The following is a 17289-nucleotide window of genomic DNA, read 5'->3' as shown; positions in this document are numbered from 1 at the left end:
TTGTCAGTAAAATGTATTTCTATTTTCTTTAAAGGCTGTATTAGTATTGAAAAATCTGACACTGGCTCACATAAATGACTGCAGTGCCTTGGAAGTAAACTGTATTATTTATTTGAGGGTGAGGGGGTGCAGAGTGTGAGGGGGCTAATGTGTGTAGGGCAGTGTGTGAGTTTGGCATTTTGTGGGGTCTAATGTGTGTAGGGTAGTGTGTGAGGTGGCAGTTTGGGGGGTCTAATGTGTGTAGGGCAGTGTGTGAGGTGGCATTTTGTGTGGTCTAATGTGTGTAGGGCATTGTGTGAGGCAAAACAGAATAAAAGGATAAAAGTGCTGTTTGTGGAGAGAGTGATTTCGCATAAGAATGTAAGAAGGAAAAGAAACAATGAACGTGTTTGGGTGCGTAAAGTTAAATAAAAAAAAAACATTCAAAGTAAATAAATATAATAGACGCATGCACAACTCATAGGCACAAGGTCAAGTAGTCAGTCGCACAAAACCCGAAAATCTGAAAAAGATGCGAGAAAGAAAAGGCGGAGGGGAACTACATGGAAGAGGAGAGACGTGTGGGCGGTTAAAAAAAAAAAAAACATTCAAAGTAAATAAATATAATAGACGCATGCAAAACTCATAGGCACGAGGTCAAGTAGTCAGTCACACAAAGCCCCCCCCCAAAAAAAAAAATGCGAGAAAGAGAAGGCGGGGCGGAACTACACGGAAGGGGAGAGACGCGTGGGCGGAGAGGAGTGCTGTTTGTAGAGAGAGTGATTTTTTGTTTGTTTTGCATGAGATTGTAAGCAGGAAAATCAGACAAAAGCATACGTGTTTGGATGCGTAAAGCAGAACACAGAGGCTGAAAACTATTGAAGACGAGGGCAGACAGCAAAACACAGAGAGGCGAGACAGGATAAAAGTGCTGTTTGTGGAGAGAGTGTTTTTTTTTGTCGCATGAGAATGTAAGCAGGAAAGGAAACAATGAACGTGTTTGGGTGCGTAAAGTTAACTAAAAACAAACTTTGGGTGCGTAAAGTTAAATTAAAATAACCATTCAAAGTAAATAAATATAATAGACGCATGCAAAACTCATAGGCACGAGGTCAAGTAGTCAGTCGCACACAGCCGAAAATCAGAAAAAGATGCGAGAAAGAAAAGGCCGAGGGGAACTACATGGAAGAGGAGAGACGCGTGGGCGGTAAAAAAAAAAAACATTCAAAGTAAATAAATATAATAGACGCATGCAAAACTCATAGGCACGCGATCAAGTAGTCAGTCACACAAAGCCCAAAAAAAAAAAATGCGAGAAAGAGAAGGTGGGGCGGAACTACACGGAAGGGGCGAGACGCGTGGGCGGAGAGGAGCCTGTGAGAACGCGCGGCGGAGATCAAAGAAAAGGTGTGCGACCATATGGAGAGTGAGGGGGTGTGCAGCCTGGTGAGCTGAATGCGTGTGGCAACAGAGGGAGAGCGCGGCGCGCGCACACGAAGTGTCTGGTAGAAAATGGAAGCTGTAAAGAATGCGCGTGGTTGTGGCAGTTGTTGACAATGAACAATGAACTGTACGCGATCCACAGCTAGGTAGACTTTTCGGACTGCTTACTATAATCTCGCCTATCTATCCCTGCGGGATAGAATAGGCGAGAGCTAAAAATGCCTGTGTTTTGCAGGACTGCTTTTAAAAAGTAAATTGTGCCCAAACTCAAGTTTGGTGTTTGGGGCACGTAAAAATTAATAAACTACAATACTTTGGCATATTAGGTACCCCCATGTTCTTCCATTGGTGTCGCAGTGGTGGGGGTCAAGTACTTATAAGGAGGTCCCTTAGAAAATAGGTTGTATATGACTTGGGTTTAGTGAAATTGCACATTTCACTTCCCACATTGAAGTTAAGTGGTTCCCTAAATTGACGTCTGTGCTAGGAGCACTGTGGTGTAATGATCTCCAGTATTGGTACATATTCAGAACTCCTAAAGTCTCCCCTAGGCGTTCCAGGGGTGGGGGGTCCTGTAGATATAGGCAGGGTTCTTATGAAAGATGTTTTAAAAGCCCTGGTGTTGGAGAAGTTGCTCAGTTCATTTTCCCCATTACAGAATACCAGCCACATAGGTTAACATGGCAAGAAGTTATTAATTAAGAACTAACAGCACAAATAACCGAAAAATATAATTGAAAGACTCAGAAGAATGGTATTGATAAATCCAACAATGGTATTGTTGGATTTATCCTAACATGTACAGACAAGACGTTATAAGAATTTCTTGTCATTAAGTCAAAATTCAGCTTTTCAGTGATCTGCCCTGATTAAGTGGATTAGCCTGGCTGCTTTGATAAGTAGCCCCTGGAGTGAATATGTCATTCTGGGAGGAGAGGGTTTCTGCTGAACAGGAATGCCTGATCCAGGGGGAGCGGTTGTAAACAATGATCTTCAAAGTGAGAAGGGGCCAGCCAAAGAAGACAAGCCCACCTACACCCCTACCCTTTGAACCCAGCCCGATGGAGGCTTAAGGAAGGAATGTGCAGATGCTAGGGGGAGGGAGTCAATGGAGAGGAGCCATCCTGGAGGTTGGTTAGCCAACTCTTGCCTTTCTGCTGGAACTTCAGTCATATTGATTTTTTGAGAAATAGTGCTTTCTGGGAGACCATTGTGCGACACTTTGGAGGAAATAGTAATGCTCTGGGGTGTTGCCCTGCAATTCATTGGACAGGAGTGCTCTCCTGTGTAACCTCAGAGAACACCGAATAAGCATCTAAGAGGGGCAGTGCCTCTGAGATCTACTGCTTGAAATAAGAGGAAGAAGGATCAATGTTTAGAAGTTTGATTGGAACCAACCAGGTCCTGCACTCTGACTGACTGCACCTGCAGCACAATGTGGAACTACAGCCTTTTGGAACTAACTTTCTTCAGAAGGACTAAATAGTGGACTCCCTGCAAGCTAAAAGTTAACATAGCTCACCTGGACCATAACCACCAAGAATCCACAGCCTAGTGTACTAACAGTGAATTTGTAAGTGTTTTGTCCATGTGGATTGTGGGAACTGAAGTCCCAAACTTTCAAGGACCATCTTGGAGCTTCCAGCCTATTGGTTTAAGTTTTGGACACTTTGGGACCCTCTGAGGAACCTCAGGAAAAAGTTCCAGAAGTTTAGAGAACTTTGGAGCAACTCTGGAAAAAAAGCTTCATAAGTAGACCCACTCGACCTGGCCAGCCAAGACGGCGACCCTCAACCGTGACCCGGCCAGCCATCCAGGTTTATCCCACTCAAAAGCCTCAAAGGTCCCACTTCCAGAGTTTGACCGGGAGCTGGTCGAAACCCAAGCCGGCGAACCCTCACTTAATCCGGCCTGGTGAAGAGCATCGAGGGACCCTGCGAGAAAAAGCTCTGAAGTTACTAAGTCCAAATGTAGACGAGGTGACCGGGACCAACCGTGAGAGTCAAGCCACCCACCCTCAACTGCAAGCCAGCTTGGATATCTGGTTTATCCTGCTGGAAAGCTCCGGAGGTAGGACTTCATAAGTTTGTCCAGGAGCTCGTCGCAAGGCAAGCCAGTGAACCCTCACTGAATCCGGACTGGCTGAGAGCTTTGAGGGATCCTGGGAATAAAAGCTCCAGAAAGGTTTAAGTTAGAAGGTAAAAACTTTAACCAAGACCTACCATAAGCGGGAGCCCGCACAGGGCTTCATCACCGTCAGCCTGAAATTTTGACTTTGTCCCAATCTAGCTCGACCAGACGTCCCAATAAGTGCTATAGGTTTCTTTGTGCTATATTGTGCTAAATCTTTAAAAAGTCATCATCATCAATAGATCTTTATTCGATTCACAGAATCATAAAAGCATTACACAAACAAAAAAGATAAAATATGTAAGATCTATTTACAATAGTAGGGGTGATCCTTCGTGGAAATACGCCTATCAGCATTTAAAACCCCATGGTAATACAAGGTACAATGTACTGGGACCCTAGCATGACTTATAAGATATTTGTTACCTGCTTCTAGGCTTAGTGTTAATATATAAACAGGATTAACTTTCATAGAGTGCAGAGTGCAAAGTGCAAAGTGCTTTATCATAAAGTGCTAAATTTTTAAAAACGTGTAAACATGACTTCCCTAAAAATAGTTACATTCAATCAAAAACTTTGAATACACACTAATTACAAATTTTAAAATTCCCACAGATCGCAATTAAATGAATTTAAAATCTAAGTCCCTTTTTGATCCTAATAAAATAGGCTGACAATAGAAATCTGCTAATACCAAACACAATGAGTCTTGATTTGTCGGTTTTTAAGATACGCAGCATTTCGAGGTATTTTCCAACACATAGTTTCCTGGCCAGGGGTTTTATCCATTTGGTTCTAGGTATTCTATAAAGAGGGCAAAAAAATAAAACATGTGCAACATCCTCTTTAGTCCCTGCATTGCATTGGGAACACCTGTCTTCGGCTTCCCCTCTCTCTCTCTGGACGGGCCCCCATTTAGATGTGAACGACTTAATTTGGAGAGTGCCATACCTAAATTTAAGGTATAACACTTTAGCGAGCTGAGGCTCGATCTCGTCCAGAAATTGCTCAAAACGGGGGATTGTTTTGAACATCATGAATTGGGAGGTAAGGGGACCAGCATCACAATTCAAGACAACATTGTGCATGATAAAGTTCCAATAGATACTTTTTATTTCCTGTTTTGAGTCAAAATTGAGCAGGCTCGGGTTAACCCAGAACCTGCTCAGACCCAAATCCAGCAGCCATTTACGAATATGTGCCAACCACGGGAAACTAAGATTAGTGTCTAGGGCCAGGAGTTCGATTAGTGATTGTCTATACATGTAGAGTTCCTCTGTCGTCCAGATTCTTATCCAGTAAGACAGGGACATCCACACAGCTCTGTGGCCCAGGCGTTTAATACCTAAATCCATCATGAGGGGGGTTAATGGTGTGTTTTGTGGGAGTGTAACAAATCTCCTCAATATCTTATTTTCCCCCTTGATTAAGACATTAAGCGAGGCCCCCCCCCCAAAGCTCTGAGCCATACAGCGCAGCAGATTGGGCCCTTGCCTTGTAGACTTCCAGTGCTGGGGTAATTGCCCTGGACGTGGTTGCGTGCAATTTTTTTAAAATTGGGGCTGAATTTTGCATTAAAATTGTACTTGATTTAGTGATCTGTGGTTTCCAAGAAAGTTTGGAGTCAATGTTCACACCAAGATAAATAAAATTGGGGACACACTCTAGACTCATTTCGTTCAATTTGAGATTACGCTTAAAACATTTATGGGGTCTAATTGACATGTATTTGGTCTTTGCGGGATTGATTTCCAGACCCTTTAAAGTGCAATAGTCATTAAGTGAATTCAAAAGATTTTGCAGGCCCTTTGGAGTTTGCGATAATAATATTGTATCATCTGCAAATGTTAGAGCGCAAACATGGTTCCCCCCCAGCTTCGGGGAATCGTGACTAGATTTTTGGAGGAACTCAACCATGTCATTGACGTAAAGGAGAAAGAGTGTTGGCGCCAGGACACATCCCTGGCGCACACCTCTATTCACTGGTATTTCTTCGGTGAGTTCACCCGCCTGACCCAAACGTACTCTGGCATAATTGTTCTCATGGAGCCTGACCAGCTGGATTAGAATGTTTTTGGGGACTCCCTGTTGCAACAAGTTTGACCACAAGAGCTCTCTGGGGATTGAGTCAAAAGCGGCCTTTAGATCTATAAAGGCCACGTATAAATGGCCATCTCTTAGCCTGGTGTATTTCCAGGCTATTACTATCAGACGAAACACCTGGTCTATAGTGCTTGTCCGTTCCCTGAAGCCTGCTTGGTAGGGAGAAATAATGTTATTTACAAATATCCAATCTTTTAAATTTTCCAAAATTTGTTTTGCGTACAATTTTTGTAGTATGTCCAACAAGCTAATGGGCCTATAATTAGCCGGGTCTTCTCTACCACCATTTTTATATATTGGCACAATCTCTGCTCCCTTCCAGGAATCAGGGATTGGCTGGCCTCCTGCGATTGCATTACTTAGCAAGTTGATGTATGGGACCCATACATCTGGTGCATGTTTAAAAAGGTCACCTGGTATTTTGTCAGGTCCCGGAGCTTTTGAGGGCTTTATTGAATCCAGGGCCAGTCTAGTATCTTCGATGCTAAAGCACAATGGAGCAATCGTAGTTGGTGATATAAGACTACCAGTGGCACTACTCTGGCCATCCATCACAGGGACTTGTGAGGCGTATAGGTGGGTGAAGTGTCTGTGCCAGGTGCCTGGATCCAGGTTAAAATCAGGAGCCGGGGTACCTGGATTCTTACCCTTTGCAATAATCTGCCAAAATGTGAATTGGTCGCCCAATTTTGCTGCCTTTAGTAGTTCTCCCCAGCTCGAATCTTCCCAACTTCTACGGGCTACATTCAGAGTTTTATTGTATGATGTCCTTGCTTCTCTAATGAGCAAAGGATCCTTTGCGTGGAGAGCCTTCATTAGAAGTAGTTTTTTTGCTACACAATCTTTATCAAACCAGGGGTTTGATTTCACAGCCTTTGCGCGAGTTTTTATCTTGGCAAGCCCAGGTTTTGTCAAGTCTGGTTCAATTCTTTTTACCAGTTTTGAGTGGGTCTGTGTTATCAAGATTGACCCTGAAGGTTCATTTAGATACAACGACACAAGATCACTAAAACTGTTGTAGATGTGAGTAAGTGATTCAACATTCCCCACTATGGACGGCCATTTTACTGCCCTTCTGTTATTACTTACTATGGGCTGGATTACTTCGTGGCCAGATCCCAAATGGATCGTTGGATGTTTTTGAAACGATTCTTCTGCAAGTTCTAAGCAGAGTGGGAAGTGGTCACTTTCTCTTCTGGCGTCTATTTTAAAGTCTTTGACGTAAGCCCAATAAGCCGAACTTAACATAATATAGTCGATCCTGGATGTCGCGGACCCCCTTGAGAAAGTGTTTGATCCATGGGGGTCCGAAGGTGTTCTACCGTTGCATGATCTCAGACCATTTGTTATGGTAAAATTCAGTAACTGTAGTGCAGATTGAGAACTTCTACAGGATTTAACTATTCCCAGAAGGGGTATGCCCATAGCAGTATCTTCATCTTCAAAAATGTCTTTAAGGCCTGGCAGGGGTTCATAGCAGCAGTTAAAATCACCTGCAATTAGAATGGGGCCAGCAGGGAGTAAGGGAGCTAGGACATCTTCCAATAACTGTACTATCATTGATTCTTTAGAATTGTCTCTGGGCCTAATATAAACATTAAATAATGATAGCCTCAAGTCATTTTTAAATTTGAAGCTTAAGCCCAGGATATCCTCTGAGTCTGAGTGTATTATTCCTATTGAGGCGTTGATGCTATTTGCAACCCAAATATGGAGACCTCCTGATGGTCTGCCCCTGGCTGATTGCCGCACCTCTACACTGTAAGTTCTATAGCCCGCCTTATACAGAGGTTCCCTGGCCCACGTTTCTTGGAACAAACAAAGATCGAAAGTGTCTATATATTCATGCAAGTCAGGTTCCTGCAGCTTCCTTGTGAAGCCGGCTATGTTCCAGCTTACTATCTTCACAGCATTTGAAATAGTATAAGTATTGGTGGGGGGGCTACAGTCTACTACAGATTGGGTTGACTGGATATGGCACAATGGTATCTCAATGGTGTTATCCAAATTGCCCGCTTCCTCTACTGCTGAGCCTAATCTTCCCACGGAATAGGATTTTTCACAATGTGTATCGTTCTCAAGTACGGGAGGAAATGCAGTTGGAATTTTTTGTGCCAAGTGTGATAAGTTACCAGTCCACTTTCGAATCAGTCAGTCCGGATCTGATAAGTTCGAGAGGCCCCCCGAGGTATGATGTGCTGAGTCCCTACCAACTGGACAAGTTCTTTTCTGTCTGATACCGATGCTGGAGTTAAAGAAGGAGTGAGATCTCAGGTTCATGGTTATTAAATTATCTGCGATATTTTTATAGTGAAAGGTTAGCTTAATATCATCCAGGTCACCCCTATCTTGTTGGATCCTTTCAGCGTTTTTTAAGTCAGATCTTAATTATGGATAGACACTGCCTTTCCTTTCTGATCCAGTGGATTGCTTTATTTAGTAGGGAATCCTTGTCTTCCCTTTTACCCGCCTTCAGTCTTGGAACATTTGTAAGGAATACACAACATAGCTCTGGGTCTTCCCTTATTACAGAATAATTGGCCTGGTCTAAGTGTCGGTTATGCACTGGCTCATTGTCCATAGTCCCTCTCCAGGAGGTGGAATGTGGAGATCTGTCTTTATGGTAGATACTCGGATTTGCCTGAGTATGTCTGGCCTGGTGTTGGGGGATAAGATTTTTGGGATTTTCGATGTTGTTGTGCTGTGCTCTATCATCGTTGGTCTGAAAAAATGTGTGTATACTTGGGTTTTTACACTGCCTAGGTTTCTGATGCTCGAGATGACTATTGGGTACTCGGGGCAGTGGTTTTGCAATTTGGCTACCCCTGATCGTCCCTGCTAGTTTGATTCCGGGAGCAGCGGTTTCTCCCATATTTGGGGATAAGGCCCCTTTGTAAATCGGTAAATGGGACGTTAAGATCTCAAGCATTTTTTTAATTGACCTGACCTCCTCTTGGAGAACATCCAGTTTAGTATTTAAGGTAGTCACTAAGCTGTAAGTATCCAATATTACTGGATTTGTTGGTAAGTGTCCCTGAGAATTATCCCCCGTCACATCTATATGTTTAGAAATTATTTAATCGCTGCTTCTCGCGGAGGTCCAAGTGTCAGGCACTGTGTTATCACACAGAGGTGCAAATCTATTAGAGCACTCGACTGTGGTCACCTCTCTACATATAGGACTGTCTGGCTGCCTAGCCACCACCTCCGTGGTATCAGAAATTTCTGAGCCGGAGGGAGGCTTTGTAGTGGGCCCCCTTCTTTGCATTGGGGATAGGGGAATTAAGGGTTGGGATTGTGTCTGTATCTGTGGAGGTGAATGGGGTTCATGTACTGTGACGATGGGTTCTGGGGGCTTTACCCTTGGCACCTTCTCTTTTTTGCCGTAGTAGGATGAGATTTTATTACCCTTGTTGCTAACCCCCTTGTCACTAGACAACATAGTCTCTACTTCTTCTATTAAATTATCGATCTCAGCCAATGTACAATTATTTACTACTGTTTTAGCTTGTTTTTGCATTTTGGCTAATTTCCTTTTCCCAGTCATAGGTTCAGTGGCTTTCCGCTTTCCCATCACCGCCCTGGAAATAGAGCAACACTGTTTGCCCCTCAGCAAAAATAACTCTTTAACCAATTTCCAAAGGATAAATAAAGCCAAAGAGTATAGGGGAAAGCTAGACAATCGACTTAAAAAGTCATATCTCTAGTTCCCTACATTGGATTTTTTTGCATTTTAATGTCATTGTAAAGATAAAAATATTTCCTAATTTTGTAAATTGCTGTTGGATCTTTCAGCCAATCTACCAAGGGTTGAGCATTGGAATACATTTCTGAGACCTATTCTGAGCCCTACACTGTGTTAGTGGCCTTATTGCCAGTGGCAGATGCAAATTTACCACTAATAATAATCCACTTTCCAACAGTAGGTCTTTCGACAGATCCATTTTGAGCGCCACTAGGTTGATTAATTTCAACACCTTATAAGGACCCATATATGATGGCTGTAACATGTGAAGGCCTTCAAAGGCATAGAGGCCTAAAAGCCAACCAGACTTGGTCCCCAACTGAATATTGAGGTGCTGTGCTTCTCTGGCAGTCAGATTGTGCCTTCATTAGTTGCTTTGACAGATGCAACTCAGTTTTAACATTATTCCATAATTTCTTCGGGTTTTCTTGGTGAATCTTGACTGCAGGTTTTTCTTTGGGATGATGACCCAATGAACAGTAAAACAGTGAAATTCTAATTGCTCAGTGAGCGTTTTATCTTGAGTAAACTCAGCCAATGGCAGTGCCTAAACCCAGTTACTGGGTTTAGGCACAGCCTTAGTGCCATCAGAATTCCTATGGTCTGTGCTGCGTTCAATAGATGTTCAATTTGGTAGATAATTGAGATGCAAGAATTTTGGAGTCGATTTTGGAATCTCCATTAATGAGTGTAATTGGGTGGTACGAGCCCATTTCTAAAGGAGGTTTATCTTTTTTAGGAAAGATGATAATCTTGGCTGTCGCCCAAGAGGCAGGTGGGGTTTCACCATTGAAAATCTGACTCACCAGGACCATAAAGATATCTCTGATCTGAGGGGAAAAAACGTTATAAAATTCGACCGGTATACAGTCGGTACCTGCCGCCTTGCCAACTGGTAAATTTGCCATTGCCGTGGCTATTTCTGCCCAGGAGGGAGGATCCTCTAATTGTTCTCAATCCTCTGTACCGAGGCGTGACAATAATACTGAGTCAAGAAACGTATCAATCTCTTCCTGTCTGGTTTCCTGTGATCCATTACCCTCTTCTGTATGCAGGCCAAAATAAAAATCCTGAAAGGCCGCATGAATCTCATTCGGGTCACTAGTGCTATCTCCTGTTGGAACCTGGATGGAATGTAACCCGTTTGTAGTGAGACGCTGCCTAGTGCCAATTGGTGGCCAATTTGCTTGCTACATGCGTATATCTTTTCACATGTTGTGGCCCATTGTGCATCGGCTTTCTCTGCCAGGATTAGACCAATTTCTGCTCTGATGGCTGATGTTTCTAGCTGTGAAAGTTCAATTTCTGCCCCTTTCTGACCAGCACCAATCGGTTTTTCCTCCACCTTTGCCAACTTTTTTTGGAGCTCCTGAATCTGATCTTTCTCTAGTTTATTCTTTCTGAAAGAAAACTGTAGTGTCACCCCTTAGAAGAATACCTTCAGTGTGTCCCAGAAGACTGTAATTGGGGCTGACTCAATGTTTTTTTTTAGAAAGTCCTGAATCCAGCTTTTCATATGAGTTTGGTTGCCTATATCAAGCAATAATGCTCTCTCAAAGCTCCATGTTGAGACTTCCTTACGGAGTGCTAAACCCTTTAAATTAAAAATCAACGGGTTATGATCTGACTAAAATCGTGGTACGCTTTAAATTTTTCTTTCATGGAGCAGGGAAGGCGATACCAGAAAATAGTCCAATCTTGCAAAAGAATGATGAGGAGCCGAATAAAAAGTGTACCCTGGATGATTCGGTTTAAGCTTGGACCAAGCATCCACAAGCCCATGTGTGTGTAGTAAATTCCTTAAGGCTTGTAAGACCTTTGGTTTCCGGCCTGTGTACCTCCATTGGTTATTCACCCCCCAGCTACTGGGTAGATTGATGTTCAAATCCTCACATACATTAACTGGGAGGGGCCAGTGGGCTAGTTACTCGGAAGCCCAATTTATTACTACGAGATCGTCAGCAATGCTCCCGTATTTTGAACAGAGAGCAAAAGAAAATTCTGTAGTTAGCCGGCATTCTGTTAAGACCCATCTCCAATAAGGATCAGATTTGGTGCGAGAGGGCTGGAGTAAGCGGTTACGTTGAGCCAAAATACCTACGCCTCTCTGTGATGTCCCCCCGTTTACGCTATAACCCAATGAATTTAAAAGGTATACCTGCGACCCCTCAATGTGCGTTTCCTGAAGGCAGACTACGTCAGCCCCCATCAGTTGTAACCCTTGGGAAACCTTCTGTCTTTTTCGTGCATCGTTTATGCCACAAATATTTAGATAAACAATTCTAAAGTATGTAGTGTTAGTCATATTAATGCTTTACTATGTTTGAAAATAGCATGAAAAATACATCAAAATATATGCAACACAAAGCCGATTTCCCAGAGGGACCCTATCTGACTCTAGGGAATCGCTTATCTCGCAGGTGAAAAAACTCCAAACTCTTGTACTTTCTGTTTCTTCAATAAGTAATTTTGAACTTATGGTGACGAACGAACCAAAAGGATCCCTCCGTGCCCTTTCTTCAGCCTCCCCCCAACCCCTGCCCCCCTTCACCCGCACCCCCCCAAAAATAGAGCAATCGGGTAAAACCTGAGTGATGATCACCTGTAGTAAAACCCCGCCACCCAGCCCGCCATAATTTCTGACAAAGACTTAAACCTATTTAGGCCAATAAGACGAGGGGATATGGGACCATTACTTTTGCCTCTACTTTCAAGACCGAAGGCTTTAAACCTGGTCCAGCCCTAGATCGCCCTTGAATCCCTGGCCTCTTTCCCTCCCTCCTAAGCCCAAAGGAGAACCTAGTCGACCTGCCAAGGGCTTGTTCGTAGACCATTTGCCTGAGCAGAAAATTTCCGAAGAACACCATGAAGGCGCTGGGCTTCTCCCCCACTGGTATCTTCAAGGTGAAAGGGAAGAGCTGGATCTCGTGCTCCCAGTTCCAATCTGTATGTTCTGGAAAGGCCCCCTTCAGGAGTTTCACTATATTATGCCGGTAATCTTCCCCCTCGACCCCCTCAGATATCCCTGTTATACGGAGGTTGTTTTGGCGCTGTGTGTTCTCCTGGTCTTCCATTTTCCACAAAACATCTGTCATGCATGCGCTTTGAGAAGAGCATACGTTTTTCAGAGTGGTGACTTCCGTTTCCAGACTTTAAGTGCGGCTTGCGATCATGGTGGCCCTTTCCCTAATGTCTGAGCAGGTTTTATTCGATTTTCTCAAACCCCCTTGCAGCTTTTTAGCAGTCCCCTTAGCTAGTCGACTGTCTGAATGTACTTCCTCCTTGAACTGCTTAATTGATAGTAATGTAGACATCAAAGAGGGTTCTTCTGAAGGATCCGATATACCTTGCGGATTATCTGGGCCTGAGGCCTTACCAGATTCTTCGCCATAAGGGAAGGTAAGTTGAGAGTTGGAATAGTCCCATTTAAGCTGACTGTGCTTCTCTAGGCACTTCCCTTCTCGCTTACTGAGCGTGGTCTTCCTACGTTGCCCCATACCGGTTTCCTTACAAGGATTGCTGTGATTGTTGTCAGATTCGTCACCATCACTTGAGGTGAATGAGCTCTCTTCTGTCGCGGAGTCTGCGCCATCCGACACCGACACTGAAAAGAAGTGTTCACCGGCCAGGTCAGGGGACAGAGTACGTTGAGCAGGGTGCTGGTATCACCTTGATGAGGAATTGTATAGCCACACATTTTCTGCTCCAACCCAAAGGGGGTAGAATCAACCAGGGCGTTGGGATCCTTCACCTTGGGGTCTTTGTCTAAATTGGCCAACGGGGGAGCTGCGGGTTTGAGAAGTTCCTGGGAATTAATAGTGTTCTCAATTGAAATCCCTTGTTGGGACTCCCCTTTCCGTGCTGACTCAAAACTCTCAATCTGGGACGTGGCAAGCTGTTGCATGTTAAACGGTCCCAGTTTATTGTTTGCAGGTTTAGTGTACTCTTCGCTTCCCTCGAGGCTTCTTACATTTTTTTTCCTTGGGGGCCATAAAGCTTGCACCGGAGAACAGTTTGGCTATTAAGGGTTGGTAGCCCCCGCTCTCTTTGAGCGTTCCCCCCCCCCTCCCCAGATTTCACTGTCGCTCTTTTATTGCCCCCGACTTACGGTTTACCTTTTGGTATTGTGTCCGCATCCGGGGTCGACAGCCCCGCACTGGAGGATCCGGCATTGCCGATGGAAGACTTTGTCTTTGCACCCCTTGCCTAAACCCAGTTACTGGTGCAAGTTGTCAAAACACATTGCAAATATTGTTGGATAAACTAGTTAGTCTGCTCCGTTTGTCCATTAGTCTGTGGATGGTAGGCCGAGAGCCTAGTAGACTGAGAGCAGACGGTGGTCTATTTACAAAAATATGCAAACCCCTGTCAGAATTTAGACAAAGATTTGGCCCCACGGTTGGAGATTATAACAGATGTAAACTGTGTGGTTGGAGTATCTATTGGGTGAAAACGTGTATTTATTCTTTAGAGGAAGGAAGTTTCTTTAGGGGATTGAATTATGCCACTTTGGATAGTAAATCCACTGCCACGCAAAATGGTAGTGGGACCATTAGCTGGAGGTAAATCAGAAACAAATTCCTCCATAATGGAGTGCCACAGAGCCGAAAGTGAAGAACTAGAATGTAGAACACCTGGGGGGGAGGTATAGATTTTGACGAACACAAGTTTGCAGGAAGGTATGGATTCTAATGAGTACAAGTGGGACAAGTTTGCATAAAGGTCTGCACGTCTTAAATAAACATTTCTAATACAGTGAGTAGGATCCTTCAACCAGACCTGCGTATCTAAATCCCTGAGATGGTTTAGAAAATAATCAGATTTACATCCTCCAATTATTTTGTTTTATGAAAGTATTCTCAGTTCTTCTTTGGGGGTTTGATTAACACTTGAGGGGTTTACTCATTGGGAAAGGGCATCATCTATGGCTTGTTTTGTCCTCGGCTGATTGGCAATGATAAGGTCAGATTCACTAAAAAGAGGACCCATCACACCTGGCGTTCTGTTAATGCCTTGGCTGATCTAAAGAATTGGAGATTGTTATGTTCAGAGTATATAGGATGGTATGATGGGCCCGAGCAAATTATACCTCCACTCCTGGAAAGCTAGTTTTCTAGCTAGCAATTCTCGCTCGGCGATGGCTCCAAGGGCAACAATTGTTTGGAGAAAAAGGCAACTGGGCGCATGTGACCTGAGCTTTAATCTCTTCGGGAAAGTACCCTGCCTACTGCGAATTGGAAGGCATCAGCATCAACAAACTATGGTTGATTAGGATCATCACAGAACCGGTGCTGTCAGTTTTCTTAAAGCATATTGAATTCTTGATCTGCTTCTTTAGGCCAAATAAAGGAAGATCCCTTCCTAAGTAACCTAGCCATTGAACTTTCTATGTCAGAAAAGTGGTTGATAAACTGCCGGTAAAACCTGGCTAACCCAAGCAACAACTGTATGTCTTTCACATTAGTGGGTTTAGGCCAGCTCAGGATTGCTTCTACTATCTTTTGGTCCGTCTGGATCCCTGTTTGGGTTGCTATGAATCCTGAGAGTCTATTTGAGTAGCGTGAAAGACGCGTTTGTCTAATGTGGCAAATAGGTAGCTTTTTTAACACTCCCTTAACATGTTATGCACTCAAATAGGCTATGTTGAGCCCTAAACGCAATCTTCCACTCATCCCCTTTGAGGACACAAATGAATTGATAGGTCCCCATTTATCTAATTTTGTTTTATGTTATGTTGATTTGTATAGTGCACTAAACACCCAAGAGGGTATCCGGGTGCTTATGCAAGGTGTTTATATGAAGAGTCAGGGCTTCAGCTTCTTGCGGAGCCAAAGAAGTGAGTAGGAGGCTCTGATGTGTTGAGGTAGGACAGTCCATGCCTTGCGTGTGATGTTGAAGAATGAGACCACCAGTTTTGCTTTTGTGGATGCAGGGATTGTGTGCGAGTGAGAGTGAGGCAGAGCTTAGGTGTCTGGTGGGTTGATGAAAGTGTATGTGGTTGTTCAGGTATTCTGCTCCTGCGTTGTGTAGAGCTTTGTATCTGTGAAGTGCTGTAGGAAGCTGGCTCTTTATATAGTGGTCCAAAAAAGGTACACTGTGTAAAGAATCCAGCAAATCCCCAAAGGAATTACAGAGGAACAAACGACACCCCAAATGCTCTCTTTTGTGGTAGTGTGGGCCAGTAGTTAGCCATATCAGAGGTTCATGCTAAGCATTTATTGTACACACAAAGGCAGTAAGTGAGACACACACTCAATGAAAAAATTAAACACCAATTTATAAAAATAACACATATTTTTATATAAATTTAGATACCTGGATCATCAGAATCAGGTAAGTACTTTTCGAGGTAAGGATTTTTATACGTTTCAAAAGTTGACAGTGCAATTTCCAGAGCTGTAATGTTATCCTATGGGGGAAAACATATGGCACTCGGGCACTTGTCAGCGACTTCTGGGACCCTTCTCTTGGACTTAAAGGGCAAAGTCCAAGGCCACATCAACAGGTCACCTCAGGATGCTCTGGGGTGTCCAGGTGCAGAAGTGTGTAATGGCGTCAGGTGCCCCATTTATTTCAAAAGGGATCGGTTTGGTCGAAAAGAGGCTGCACGCTGGGTTGGGGGGCAATGGTGCGATCTCTGTATATATATCCTGTGGCTTTAACTGGGCTCCCTTGTCCATCTTTGCTCGGGCTGATAATATTTTGTTGGCATGGCTTTTTGACAAGTCTCCACTCATCTAAAGATCCAGGAGTCTGTGGGAGTGAAGAGAGTCTGCCCAAACCCTCCAAGACTGACCGTCAACACACGGATAGCTACGGGTGTTGAGCATTAGTTCCAGAGGGGGCAGAAGTTGGGGTTTAGTAAAGGGGCAATATAAGCAATCCCCTGTCTACTGTTTTGTATCTGTAATGATCAGCTCCCTCAAGGTTTTCTGTGGATTTCACTGCATTGAATTTTCCTTTTCTGCTTTTTCTATTTCAAATACAACATAAGCCTGGTTTACATTCACCAATTAAATCCTTTAATTACATGTGTGCATTTCATGTGCCTTTCTATCTATGAGCACTCCCTTTGTGCAGACAACTTTCTCTATCAAATCATAGGGTAAATGTTCAAATACTGTTTTTGAGGTCCAGGCTTCGACAACCCTGGTTGTCCATTTTAAGTAAAAGTGACGTCTCTGGACCAAAGAATAATACTTCTTATTCAAGGGTTGAGGTTTATAAAGTTGTATAAGTTCTTTTTGTCCCGAGCCTTTATTCCAAGTTTGAATTTTTAAGTGACCAAAAATCATTAAGAAATGATGCCAAGTACAGTCAATTCTAGATTCACCGCACTGACCTAGAGCAAGTAATCTTTCTCGTTGAAATGGCACTTGACTTACAGATCTTTTTTTGACTTGCAGATGGCTTTGGATACGAGGATGACAAAGAAACCAGATGTTCCAGCAGCAGGGTGAGGGATGGGGAGCCCAGAGAAGGTAAGTGGGAGCTCGGGAACTGGAGGTCTATCTGGGCTGGAGTCTCGAACCCAAGCAAGGCTCTGAGCAGTGGGCACAGAATTTATCTTACGCCGGCCTTGTTGGCAGCCAAGTCTTGCAGGAACTCCTAATCTCATGAGATTTTGGTTCCTGCTTTCTGAAGCAGATGCAGCCTTGGATGGCGAAAAAGAAGGATGCTTTTACAGTTAGGAGGATGAAAGGCCAAGAGGGGCAAATTAGGAGTCTTTTTTTGGCATCCTATAAAATGGGGCAGTCAAATAAATTGTCAATGATATTGATGTCAGCATGCCACAGGGTAGTGGAGGGAAGGGTCAGGGTGTCAAAATGTTATGTCATTGCAGGGAGGGGAGAGGAGGGCAGAGCAGGGGGTCGCCATCGCCTGTCTAC

General features: G+C 43.8%; 1 protein-coding gene across 2 annotated transcripts in view; it reads left to right on the top strand.

Annotated features, from left to right (window-relative positions):
- The window catches only part of LOC146830170 (uncharacterized), a 356937-nt gene that overhangs the window by 95699 nt on the left and 243949 nt on the right, over nt 1-17289 (top strand). For both annotated transcript variants that reach the window (XM_085604414.1, XM_085604413.1), the window contains one exon: nt 16807-16881. In XM_085604414.1, the coding sequence (XP_085460540.1) occupies nt 16807-16881 (75 nt within the window). The remainder of the gene's footprint in view (nt 1-16806; nt 16882-17289) is intronic.

The sequence above is a fragment of the Triturus cristatus genome, chromosome 5_1 (genome assembly GCF_964204655.1).
Source record: "Triturus cristatus chromosome 5_1, aTriCri1.1, whole genome shotgun sequence".
Classification (NCBI taxonomy): domain Eukaryota; kingdom Metazoa; phylum Chordata; class Amphibia; order Caudata; family Salamandridae; genus Triturus; species Triturus cristatus.
This window is presented reverse-complemented; position numbering and strand designations above follow the sequence as displayed.